Raw genomic sequence first — 12876 nt, forward strand, 5'->3', positions numbered from 1 at the left:
AATAAGGCTTTCCATTTACAACAAATACATTGGGCCAGAAATCGCTCCCGAAATAACAGGAGCTCAACAGCACGCTCTGTTCTTAGTGGCGAATTGAAGGAGCAAGTTCCCGCGTTTGCCAGTGCGGTGAAGCACGGAAATCGGAATTTGCTCTAGTGGTTTGCAGGCGATATAACAGCTTCAAATTAAAGGGGCATCGCATGCTGCAATCAGAGAAATCATTGAAAAAGCACCAACTTGTTTATCTGCCCAGCTGGAAAGTAACTAATTACGCCACCAAACAGGTACACTTAAAAATACCAGGTCTAAACTAAGTTTTAACAGTGCGGTAAGTCTTAATGACTGCCAAACAGCTGCTAATTAACTTTTTAAAATGTGGACACTCATATTACTCCTTATTTTAAAGAGTTTTTGGTCATTAAATTTTTTATAATTAAAAAAATTCAATTTTAAAAAAAAACTTTTCCCTTCTGTCTCTTTAATTTAATTCAATTATTTCTTTGGCTTGATAAAGAAAAGAAAATTTTTATTTATAATGACATACAGAATATAACTTTAAATGAATGAAGTCTGCTTGAGCAATGCAGCCCGATTCTGTGGGCGACTTCTCTTCCCGACAGATTTTATGGGCGTGTCTTCTCCTCACACACTTTTCCAGCCGCGCAGCAACTCGCACTGCTGAGAGGCTGGGTTGATAACGCGCACATTTTTTTTCCAAGTTCAAATTCAAGCAATTCGATGCCACAGAGTCCGCAGTAAGTATTTTCGTTAATTTAATTTGCAGGAGCTGCAGTAAGCGTTGCCTCGCTGCTCTGCACGATTTCTGGCCCATTATCTATTCTAATCTGGCACATGGAAGGGGCTTGATACCCCAAATAAAACACTTGTTAGCTTCAATCTCAGTAATTTTAATTTTTAAATGATTAAATTCTCTCTTAAAATCCTTTCATATTTAACTTGGTTCTAATTTTACTAAGACTTTTATAAAGGGGAAATCAATCTGCTAGCACTTTTCTAAAAAGTAGGTACTGCTTTTGGATATATTGAATTGCTTTGCTTGCCTTTTTGAAATCATTAGTTAATTGTGTTTGAAGAACCATCAGTCGACTGTATTCCTCAAGTAGTTTTCTTTGCAGTATCTGTAGATTTGTTTGCATTGCTACAAACCAAAAGATAAGGTCAGTTAATCACATTTAAAGTCTAACTATAGACCAAAGAAAATGTGGGAATCTGCTGTGTTACAAAACTGTGAGGCTGTGTTTAATAACTAATCAGAAAGCATAACGTTCTAGATGCAGCTCATGATTTCTAATGCAGTCTTCAAAAATGTTTTTTTTTAAAAATGACTTTCAGTTCATAATCAGACTTCCTCACAAACTTGCTTTGGTGCTTATGATAATTCAGGAACTGTTCCACTGCAGTTGTCGGAACAATCAAAGAAGCAATTAAAATTGGAGCAAACTCACATAATTGCCTCAGCATGGAAAATGCATCATATATTAGGCATCCAAAGATGATAATTTTTCATGGACTGTGAGAATTTCTGTTACCAGAATGTTCTTTTTTGTAATGTGATATATTAAACATAAAGGGGCCAACACATTTTCAACATAACGAGTCATTAATAATTTTCATTTATATTTGATAAATTATGCAAATATTTACATATATATTTTCTTTACAAGCAAGAATTCTAGGCACATTTGCAAAACAAAAGTACATGCAGTTATATCACATCACTACAGAATATCAAACAGAATACGTCACAGGTGCCATGTTACAAGATGGATTTCTCCAAAACATAGCATAATACAATTCAGACCGTTTAACAGAGGACTGAGTTTGTAGTTAAACTACTGGGAAGCAAGCAGAAGAGTAAGATTAACTAGATGGCTCACGTGGGAGAAAAACATCAGCATGGACTTAATGGGTGAAATGACTTGTTGCACTGTAACATTCTATGATTCTACACTGAAATTAATGCTTGCTATATCACATCCTGGTAAACAATTGTCAGCTTGGACACCACCAACCTAAAATGATTAGCAACTCTTTAAAATTCTTGATTCTTAACTTTTCACTCATTATATTGGAACAGTCAGAGGCAATTAAAATTGAAGTAAAGGGCATATGGCATACACCCGATGCCAGCACAAAGTACCCAATCAGATCAGCCCCACCACAAAACCAGTGATTGGTACAATCTACCATATTCTTAGAAAGAAGTTCAACCTCAATAGTTAAATAGGATTATCTATCACCTGATAGGAAGGCATGATGTGGAGATGCCAGTGATGGACTGGGGTGGACAAATGTAAGGAGTCGTACAACACCAGGTTATAGTCAAACAGCTTTATTTGAAATCGCAAGCTTTCGGAGCTTTGCTCCTTTGTCAGGTGAGTGTAGGGTACAATTAAGGCACAGCATATATAGTCAGAGAACAATGCCTGGTAATTACAGATAATCTTTCCAACTGCCCGTTATCACACCTCGGCAGAGAGATAATCACAGCAATCAAAGGAGTGGATGGTGTTCAGACAGGGAAACATTACATCCAAGAATACTGAATATACAAGCGGTCAGATCACAAAGACAGAGAGAGAGAGAGAAAGAGAGAGAGAGAGAGATCCGAAAGGCACACTCCGCAACCATCTCGTACACCAACTCTACAGCAGACGCCACAACCTCGAAACCAAGATAGAGTCCATACTCTCAACCTGTACTCAGGACACAGCAAACCAGCTACGAGACACTGCCAAACAGACGAGGCAACGGAACTACGCTGCCTACATGAAAACCAAAAGCAGGAAGCTTGAGAAACTCAGCATCACCACCAACATCAACCAAGCCACCCCCAGTAACACGGTTGCAACCGCAGGGAAGTCCATCATCAATTTGTCCGACCACACCCTTCAACCAGACAAAATCAAAGTTCTCAGCCGAGGGCTCAATTTCTGCCCCACCACCAAAATGAACCCCAATGGTCTCACGGCGGACAAAGGAATTCATCAGGAGAATGAGGCTCCGGGAATTCTTCCACAAATCCCAAGATTTCAGCAGCGAACCCAATGAGACAATCAACGATCTCGGAACAGCAGACAGAGGGATCCGTAGTACAGCAACCGAAGAAGAAAGAGTCAAATTGGACTCCTCCGGAGGGTCACTGCCCTAAGCTTGACATGTATGCTCAAGCTGTCAGGAGATGCGTCAACGCCAGATTCATCAGCCGCACTCACAAGACAGTCCAGAATGTCATCCGAGCACAGCGCAACGCCATCAACGCTCTCAAGACCAACCGCAACATCGTCATCAAACCAGTGGACAAAGGAGGAGCCATCGTCATACAGAACAGAACGGACTATTGCAAAGAAGCATACTGACAACTGGACAACCAGGAACACTACAGACGGTTACCCGCAAATCCGACCAAAGAACACACCCACCAGCTCAACAAACTGATCAAGACCTTCAAAGCATCCTATGCGCACTCATCCCACGTACTTCCACTGCCTCCCAAAGATACACAAAGCCAACACACCCGGACGTCCTATCGTATCAGGCAACGGAACCCTGTCTGAGAACCTCTCTGGATACGTCGAGGGCATCCTGAAACCCATCGTACAGGGAACCCCCAGCTTCTGTCGCGACACTACAGACTTCCTACAAAAACTCAGCACCCACGGACCAGTTGAACCAGGAACACTCCTCACTACGATGGACGTCTCGGCACTCTACACCAGTATCCCCCACGATGACGGCATCACTGCAACAGCCTCAGTACTAAACACCAACAACAGCCAATCTCCAGGCGCCATCCTACAACTCATCCGCTTCATCCTGGATCACAATGTCTTCACCTTCGATAACCAGTTCTTTACCCAATCACACGGAACAGCCATGGGGGCCAAATTCGCACCCCAATACGCCAACATTTTCATGCACAAGTTCGAGCACGACTTCTTCACTGCACAGGACCTCCAACCAACGCTATAGACCAGATACATCGACGACGTTTTCTTCCTATGGACCCATGGCGAAGAATCACTGAAGAGACTACACGATAACATCAACAAGTTCCATCCCACCATCAAACTCACCATGGACTACTCCTCAGAATCGGTTTCTTTCTTGGACACACGAATCTCCATCAAAGACGGGCACCTCAGCACCTCACTCTACCGCAAGCCCACGGACAACCTCACAATGCTCCACTTTTCCAGCTTCCACTCTAACCACGTCAAAGAGGCCATCCCCTATGGACAGGCCCTGCGAATACACAGGGTCTGCTCAGACGAGGAGGAACGCGATGGACACCTACAGACGCTGAAAGACGCCCTCGTAAGAATGGGATATGACGCTCACCTCGTCGATCGACAGTTCCGATGGGCCACAGCGAAAAATCGCATAGACCTCCTCAGAAGACAAACACGGGACACAACCAACAGAGTACCCTTCGTTGCCCAGTACTTCCCTGGAGCGGAGAAACTACGCCATGTTCTTCGCAGCCTTCAACATGTCATCGATGACGACGAACACCTCGCTAAGGCCATCCCCACGCCTTCACTACTCGCTTTCAAACAGCCACCTAACCTCAAACAGACGATTGTTCGCAGCAAATTACCCAGCTTTCAGGAGAACAGTGTCCACGACACCACACAACCCTGCCACGGCAACCTCTGCAAGACATGCCAGATCATCGACACAGATACCACCATCACACGAGAGGACACCACCCACCAGGTACATGGTTCATACTCCTGTGACTCGGCCAACGTTGTCTACCTCATACATTGCAGGAAAGGATGCCCCGGAGCATGGTACATCGGCGAGACCATGCAGACACTGCGACAAAAATCGCCAGACAGGAGGGTTCCCTCCCAGTCGGGAAACACTTCAGCAGTCAAGGACATTCAGCCTCCGATCTTCGGGTAAGCGTTCTCCAAGGCGGCCTTCGAGACACACGACAACGCAAAATCATCGAGCAGAAATTGATAGCCAAGTTCCGCACCCATGAGGACGGCCTCAACCAGGATCTTGGGTTCATGTCACGCTACATGTAACCCCACCAGCGAAAAAAAGTTATCTGTTTTTAATACAAGCGGTCATTCTCTCTCTCTCTGCCTTTTGGATCTCTCTCTCTCTGTCTTTGTGATCTGACCGCTTGTGTATTCAGTATTCTTGGATGTAATGTTTCCCTGTTGAACACCATCCACTCCTTTGATTGCTGTGATTATCTCTCTGCCGAGGTGTGATAACGGGCAGTTGGAAAGATTATCTGTAATCACCAGGCATTGTTCTCTGAATATATATGCTGTGCCTTTATGGAACCCTATACTCACCTGACGAAGGAGCAAAGCTCTGAAAGCTTGTGATTTCAAATAAAGCTGTTGGACTATAACCTGGTGTTGTACGACTCCTTACATCTGATAGGAAGGAGGAGAGAGAACAGCTTAGAGACATAGACTTTTGACAGTCTCATACCCTGAGTAGCCTTCTTGTTCAAATGGTCTTTCTCTCAGTCTGACATACAAAGCTTTGTGCTAGGCAGTGCCCACAGTTGTTTGATTGCCATGTTTGGAAATCTCAATGCTGTCTTTTACAGTCATAGAGAGGGAGAAAATCAGCAGCTTCCAGCAGTAAAAGGTTTGCTGGTTTACATACTTAAAAACAGGACCATTCAGCAGGATTTCTTTTTGTCTCTACTTCAAAAGAGAAGTTTGTTCAACTGAATTAGACAATAAATCGCTGTGAATGAATACCAGTACTATTTTGTACCTGTACTAAAGAGTTGTTAATTGGTAAATTTGGTTCCTATCATTCAATGCAGAATCAGGAATTCTTAATTGGAATGTTTACTATCAAACATAAGTCACAGCAGCTGCTAACACTGAGTTGCTGAAGTACTGAAACAGTTCAGATCCAAAAAGGTTAGGCAGCATCTATGGAGAGAACAGATAAGACTCTTTGGGTATGGACCTTTCCTCAGAAGTTCTCATCTGTCTCATAATTCTGCATTTATGAGGAGAAACCATTTTACACAGCGAGTGGTTAGGATCTGGAATGCATTGCCCGAGGGAGAGGTGGAGGCAGATTCAATCATTTCCTTCAAAAGGGAACTGGATAAGTACTTGAAATGAAAAAATGTGCAGGGCGGGGCAGTGGGACTAGCTGGATTGCTCATGCATGGAGCCAGCGCAGACTTGATGGGCCTAATGGCCTCTTTCTGTGCTGTAACCTTCTACGATACATACAGACATACACATACACATGCATTCATATAAATACATACACACACGCACACACGTATAGGATGTCCTCTGCCAAAACAGACCACTATTCCAGGATCATCCTGGTGAGCAAGATAGCTCCAGGCTCCTTTTTTCCTCTACCAATTGCCTCCTTAAACCTCTCTTCCCTACCCCACCACTATCAACTATAAATGCAAGGAGCTCATGGCTCTCTTCATCTCCAAGATAGAGATCATCCAGTCAACTGCCTCTGCTGCTTTGCCCCTACCCACTAAACCAAACCTCCCCCTAGTCCTGTTTCAGCCCATATGCTGCTGAAATCCTTATTCATGCCATTGTCACTGAGTCAATTACTCCAATGCTCTCCTGGCCGCCCTCTCATCCTCCATGAACTTCAACTTATCCAAAACTCTGCTGTCCTCATAAGATCCCATACCAAGTTATGCTCATCCATCGCGCCTGTCCTTGCTGATCTACACAGGCTTTCAGTCCCCAATGTCTCAAATTTAAAATTCTCATCCTTGTATTAAAATCCCTTTATGACTTCATCCATCCCTCTTTCTGTAACCCCCTCTTGTACTTTTCATTCCTCCGACTCCGGCCTCTTATATATCTCCTCCTCCCTTAGTCCTACCATTGGTGGCCATGCCCTCCACCGCATAAGTCCCACTATCTGGAATTTCCTCCCTAAACTCCTGGCTCTCCATTTCCCCCTGGTCCTTAAAACCCACCCCATTGACCAAGTTTTTGGTCACTCCTTGTAATCTCTCCTTTAGCTGTGTCCATTTTCTTTACATCTCTGAAGCACCTTGGGACATTTTTCTATGTTAAAAGTGCCACATAACTACAAATTGTTCTGATAAGATGCATCTCTGGACAGCCCCATCTGTTGAAGACAGTATTGGTTATCAACCGGTGAAGGGCTCCCCCAACTGTGGTTGAAAATTGGTCTCGAAGGTGTTCTGTAGTTCCACAATGTAAGTAGAAAACAGGAATATTAAAACTGTAAACTCTAGTGCCAGATCTGCAAGGTATCTAGCCCTAGGCTAACTCCATTGCCAGTGAGGGGGTAGCAATTGTAAAAGTGGCTAATTTTCTCAGACATTACAGTAAAAGAGGGGGGACAAAGAAGCTGAGTTTCAGTAATAGAGTTAGAGGAAGTGACCAAAGACATGAAACGATGAGAGGGGATTTGAGGAGGCTTTTGAAAGTGACATGAAAGGAGATTATCAGAGGAGTTCAGGAAGAAAATTTGAGGGCAAGGGGAAGACAGCTGAAGGCTCTGCCACCAAAGGTTGAGTGCAGAAAGGCCAGAACGTATAGAGGCCAAAATTGGAAGAGCAGAGGGTATGCTCTGACGGTGCTTACAAAGGCAGAGACTGTGGAGGGATGTGTGAACAATGACAAGGCTTTGGAGTTGGGAACCTGATAGAAGTTTGCAAGGACAGGAATGACAGGTAAGCAGAATAGATGCAGGTAGGCAGAACAATTTTGGACAAACTGGAGATTATGTACAGTGGAACTCAGGGCAGCGCCAATGAGAACGTTGAAGAAGTTAAGCCTTGAGATGACGAAGATGTGGATGATGGTTTCAGTGGTGGTAAGTTACAGACAGAGGTGCAGATAGTTAGTCATGGTTAGGAAATGGGTAAACCCATTAGCTAGCTTTTTGTGAAAGTAGTTAGCATATCTGTACAGTTCATTTTAACTCTGTGGTTGTTTTCTTTGCTTTGGTCAGTCCAATAAACGTGCTCTCTTCCTGATCATGGCAGCATATTGGAAATAAAGCTCTGTCCTAAAGACTTTTGAAGTACATTTTTACAACATGAATTGTTGCTGTGCAAGTATTGCACGTTTAAAATGAAACTGTCACCTGCATCTGAAAAGGGTTTTCATTGTCTTTGCTTTGGGAACCTAAGTGAAAGCAAATACACAAGCAATGTCAAGCTTTATACAAATTTCTGTGGGAGCTTGTAGGTTAAGGTGGCCTCCTGAAGTCATTCCATAGTATTGGCATCAGGGAGATTCTCCTGGCTTTGAAATGCTGATTGCATGTAAAGCTTACAGATGCTTAGGGAGTATTTGAGGACCAAACTATTTGATATGCTAGTCAAGATTCAGAACACATATAAATACTAGCAAACAGGCTCTATTTGCTTAAAAGATAAAGTCAATTCATTATTACATTGCATGCCCAATAGGAAAGGTCTGCTATGAGCAGGGGTGTTCCTCAAATAAGTTGGTCTCCACTTCAAAGGAGACCAGCTTATTTGAGGAACACAGACAGGAATATATTAAGGTAGCTGTCTTAGGATGTCTACTTCACTTGTTTTTACCATTTATTTCTACATCATGGCAGTGAAACAGAACTCTAAGACAGCAGGAGTTGTACACCAAGTAAAGATTTAAAGATTGTAAAAAGGTTTTGGAAATTTTTTTCGCTTCTCAGATTTTGGAACGCTGTTAATTTCAAGTCTGGATAAAATAAGGTGGAAGTTTAGCATAGTATTTTGTTCAACTATATTAATTTTGATTCTGTAAATTTCTTTCTTCGTAAGATCAACTTGCTGATTTAGCCAGAACTATACAATCAGATTATGCTGTGTTTTTCCACCAATTAGAGAATGCACAATAGGGAACCCAGCCAACTTCGTGTGCCAAGTATCTCAATAAAAGGGTAATTGTTGGCCCTGTGGCATGCGACCCCCATTCATGGCATATTGAATGCTGCATGTTTTAGATCACTGAGAACGTGGATCAGTTTATGGAAACTGCAATCTGGAGAGCTGAACAGCCAAATTGCAATAGGCAGTTGATGAAGGGTCTCACCCGAAACATTAACTGTTGTTTCTCTTTCAGATGCTGACTAGCCCGCTGTGAATATCCAGCATTTCCTGTTTTATTTCAGATTTCCAGTCACGTTTTTTTTTAATTTACACAAAACCCAAATGTTCTGAAACATAAATCAACGCAGGTTACCTAATTCACAATATGTACACCATCATACAGAGGTTAGATTTTAGATACGAGTATGAGTGGGACTTAAATTAAATATCTCCGTGTGGATCTGTTACTCTTAACAGCTGCAAAGTTATCACGTGCTACTCTAGAAAGTAGCTTACCTGTTGTTTTTTCAGTGAGGTCCTTATGCACCTGGTCTTCCTTTTCAATATGGTCTGTATTTCCCAATGCTAAAGCTGCCGCAGATTGATCCTCGTGTTCTCTTTTTTCTATGAAATAATCTTCACCTAGTATACTGGCAAATGACTGTCCAAACCAAAACACTTAATTCAGACAATGTCAATCTCAAAAAACATTGCAGCTGCACGAGGTGGGTACAGAAACACAGCTACATCACTCAACTTCATTTGCAAGCAAAATTGTAGCTTTTTCTTAAAAAAAATGGCATGTAGCCTAATTTTTTGATCACTTAGTACGATTGTCCATAAATATTACAAGTTATGTTTACCCTTAATGTAATTTTCACTGTATTTAACCATGCAAAAGATTTATGTTGCAGGATAAAGCATTTTTAGCTCTTTGATGGCTGTAGCAGAAACAGCATACAAAAACTGTTTATTCAGAAATATGAATAGTTGATTACTTCAACTTGATTTTTTAATATTCAGTGCAGAAATCAAGTATTAGCAGCTCAGAAAAACAAGCTTATATTGAAACGTGCAAAAACAATTAGAATACAGTTCTGCAAACAAAGGTTCAGCATACTTTCCAATAATATAACATTTCCAAGTCTTTCAATATACCTGAGCAAGTTGCATGCATTCATCAGAAATCTTCTTGTTGAGCTTCTCTATCAAGGTTTGTGAAGATTCTTCAAAGCCTAAACGATAACCATTTGTTACATTCAAGCACAATGAGAACTTTAGCCACAAACTGTTCAATGTTAAAATAGAAAAGGATAATGAAGAGTCAAAGATAATGTTAATTGGCTGGAAAAAGGCAAAGTTCAGTGAGGTAACAAAGCGTCTACCCCAAATTAACCAGGCAGAAATTGGCATGCAGGTCAACAGATCATCAGTGGCAAATCTTCAAATTATGGAAGTGAGAAAATAAATTGATTTGGAAAAGTTAGTGGAATTCAAGATGAATAAGTCACCGAGCTCTGATGATATCCACCCTTGGCTTGAAAGAAGTCAGACAGCAGAGGCTCTGACCACAATTTTTCAATCCTTCTTAATGATGCAAATTGTGCCTTGGGACTGGACAGTAGCCAATGTAACATCTTTATTCAAGAAGAAAGAGAAGGACAAACCAGGTGACATTAGACTAACTGGTCTATGTCAGTTGTGGGCAAACTTTTAGAATCCATAACTCTAGATAAAATTAGTAAACATCTAGAAATGCATGATTTAATCAGGGACAGCCAGCATATATTTGTTCAAGGCAACTCATGTTCAGCAAATATTAATAGTTTTTTTTGAAGAAGAGATCAATTGGATAAAGCAAATGCAGTAGATATAGTACATATGGATATCTAGAAGGTGTTTGGATAAGGTGTCTCATAAGAGGCTTGTTAGAAAAATTCAGGCAGATGGTACAAGAAGAAATGTAGCAGCATGGAAACAAAGTCAGTTGACAGACATGATATAAAGTTAGAGTAAAGTAGTGTTGCTCAGGTTGGAGAAAGATTGGAAGTGGTGTATATGATTATGGACTTGGGTATAGGGCGCACAATCTCAAAATGTGCCGATGACACGAAAGTAGGTGGCTTGGCAAACAACGGCAAAGACTGTAAAAGTCTTCAGGAAGACACACCAATTAGCAGAATGGACAGACAACTGGTAGATGTAATTTAATGTGGATAAGTGAGAGTAATCTATACTGGGAGGAAAAACAAGGAATACCAGCATACAATCAATAGGGAGACACTGAAGAGTATGGATGAACAGAAAGACCATGGGGATCAAATATATAATCCCTTGAAAGCATGAAGTACAGATAGATAAAACATAAGAACATAAGAAATAGGAGCAGGAGTAGGCCAATCGGCCCCTCGATCAATAAGATCATGGCTGATCTGATCCTAACCTCAAATCTAAAGAACACAAGTAGGAGCAGGACCCGGCCACTCAGCCCTTGGCCCCGCTCTGCCACCCACAGGGCCTTGACCGATCCGAACTCAGCTTCATGTCCAATTTCCTGCCCGTTCCCCGTAACCCCTAATTCCCTTTTACTTCTAGGAAACTGTCTATTTCTGTTTTAAATTTATTTAATGATGTAGCTTCCACAGCTTCCTGGGGCAGCAAATTCCACAGACCTACTACCCTCTGAGTGAAGAAGTTTCTCCTCATCTCAGTTTTGAAAGAGCAGCCCCTTATTTTAAGATTATGCCCCCTAGTTCTAGTTTCATCCATCCTTGGGAACATCCTTACCGCATCCACCCGATCAAGCCCCTTCACAATCTTATATGTTTCAATAAGATCGCCTCTCATTCTTCTGAACTCCAATGAGTAGAGTCCCAATCTACTCAACCTCTCCTCATATGTCTGCCCCCTCATCCCCGGGATTAGCCGAGTGAACCTTCTTTGTACTGCCTCGAGAGCAAGTATGTCTTTTCTTAAGTATGGACACTAAAACTGTATGCAGTATTCCAGGTGCGGTCTCACCAATACCTTATATAACTGCAGCAATACCTCCCTGTTTTTATATTCTATCCCCCGAGCAATAAAAGCCAACATTCCGTTGGCATTCTTGATCACCTGCTGCACCTGCATACTAACTTTTTGATTTTCTTGCACTAGGACCCCCAGATCCCTTTGTACTGCAGTACTTTCCAGTTTCTCGCCATTAAGATAATAACTTGCTCTCTGATTTTTCCTGCCAAAGTGCATAACCTCACATTTTGCAATATTGTATTGCATCTGCCAAATCTCCGCCCACTCACCCAGCCTGTCTATATCACCTTGTAGGTTTTTTATGTCCTCCTCACTCTCTACTTTCCCTCCCATCTTTGTATCATCTGCAAACTTTGATATGTTACACTCGGTCCCCTCCTCCAAATCGTTAATATAGATTGTAAAGAGTTGGGGACCCAGCACCGACCCCTGCGGAACACCACTGGCTACTGGTTGCCAGTCCGAGAATGAACCGTTTATCCCAACTCTCTGCTTCCTGTTAGATAACCAATCCTCCACCCATGCCAGAATATTACCCCCAATCCAGTGATTCTTTATCTTGAGCAATAATCTTTTATGTGGCACCTTGTCGAATGCCTTCTGGAAGTCTAAACACACTACGTCCACTGGTTCCCCTTTATCCACCCTGTACGTTATATCCTCAAAGAACTCAAGCAAATTTGGCAGACATGACTTCCCCTTCATAAAGCCATGCTGACTTTGTCCTGTTAAATTATGTTTATCTAAATGTTTCGTTACTGTCTCCTTAATAATAGACTCCAAAATTTTACCCACCACAGATGTTAGGCTAACTGGTCTATAATTTGCAGCCTTCTGCCTACTACCCTTTTTAAATAAGGGTGTTACATTAGCAGTTTTCCAATCTGCCGGGACCTCTCCTGAGTCCAGGGAATTTTGGAAAACTATCACCAAAGCATCCGCAATCCTTACTGCCACTTCCCTCAAGACCCTAGGATGTAAGCCATCAGGTC

At 42.1% G+C, this 12876-nt stretch overlaps 1 protein-coding gene across 3 annotated transcripts in view; it reads right to left on the minus strand.

Annotated features, from left to right (window-relative positions):
- Positions 1-12876, minus strand: part of akap9 (A kinase (PRKA) anchor protein 9) — a 248150-nt gene that overhangs the window by 176870 nt on the left and 58404 nt on the right. For all 3 annotated transcript variants that reach the window (XM_068006479.1, XM_068006470.1, XM_068006463.1), the window contains exons 11-13: positions 10013-10089; positions 9371-9515; positions 1062-1159 (exon numbers count right to left, since the gene is read on the minus strand). In XM_068006479.1, coding sequence (XP_067862580.1) covers positions 1062-1159; positions 9371-9515; positions 10013-10089 — 320 coding nt within the window. The remainder of the gene's footprint in view (positions 1-1061; positions 1160-9370; positions 9516-10012; positions 10090-12876) is intronic.

This window comes from Heptranchias perlo, chromosome 2 (genome assembly GCF_035084215.1).
Source record: "Heptranchias perlo isolate sHepPer1 chromosome 2, sHepPer1.hap1, whole genome shotgun sequence".
Classification (NCBI taxonomy): Eukaryota; Metazoa; Chordata; class Chondrichthyes; order Hexanchiformes; family Hexanchidae; genus Heptranchias; species Heptranchias perlo.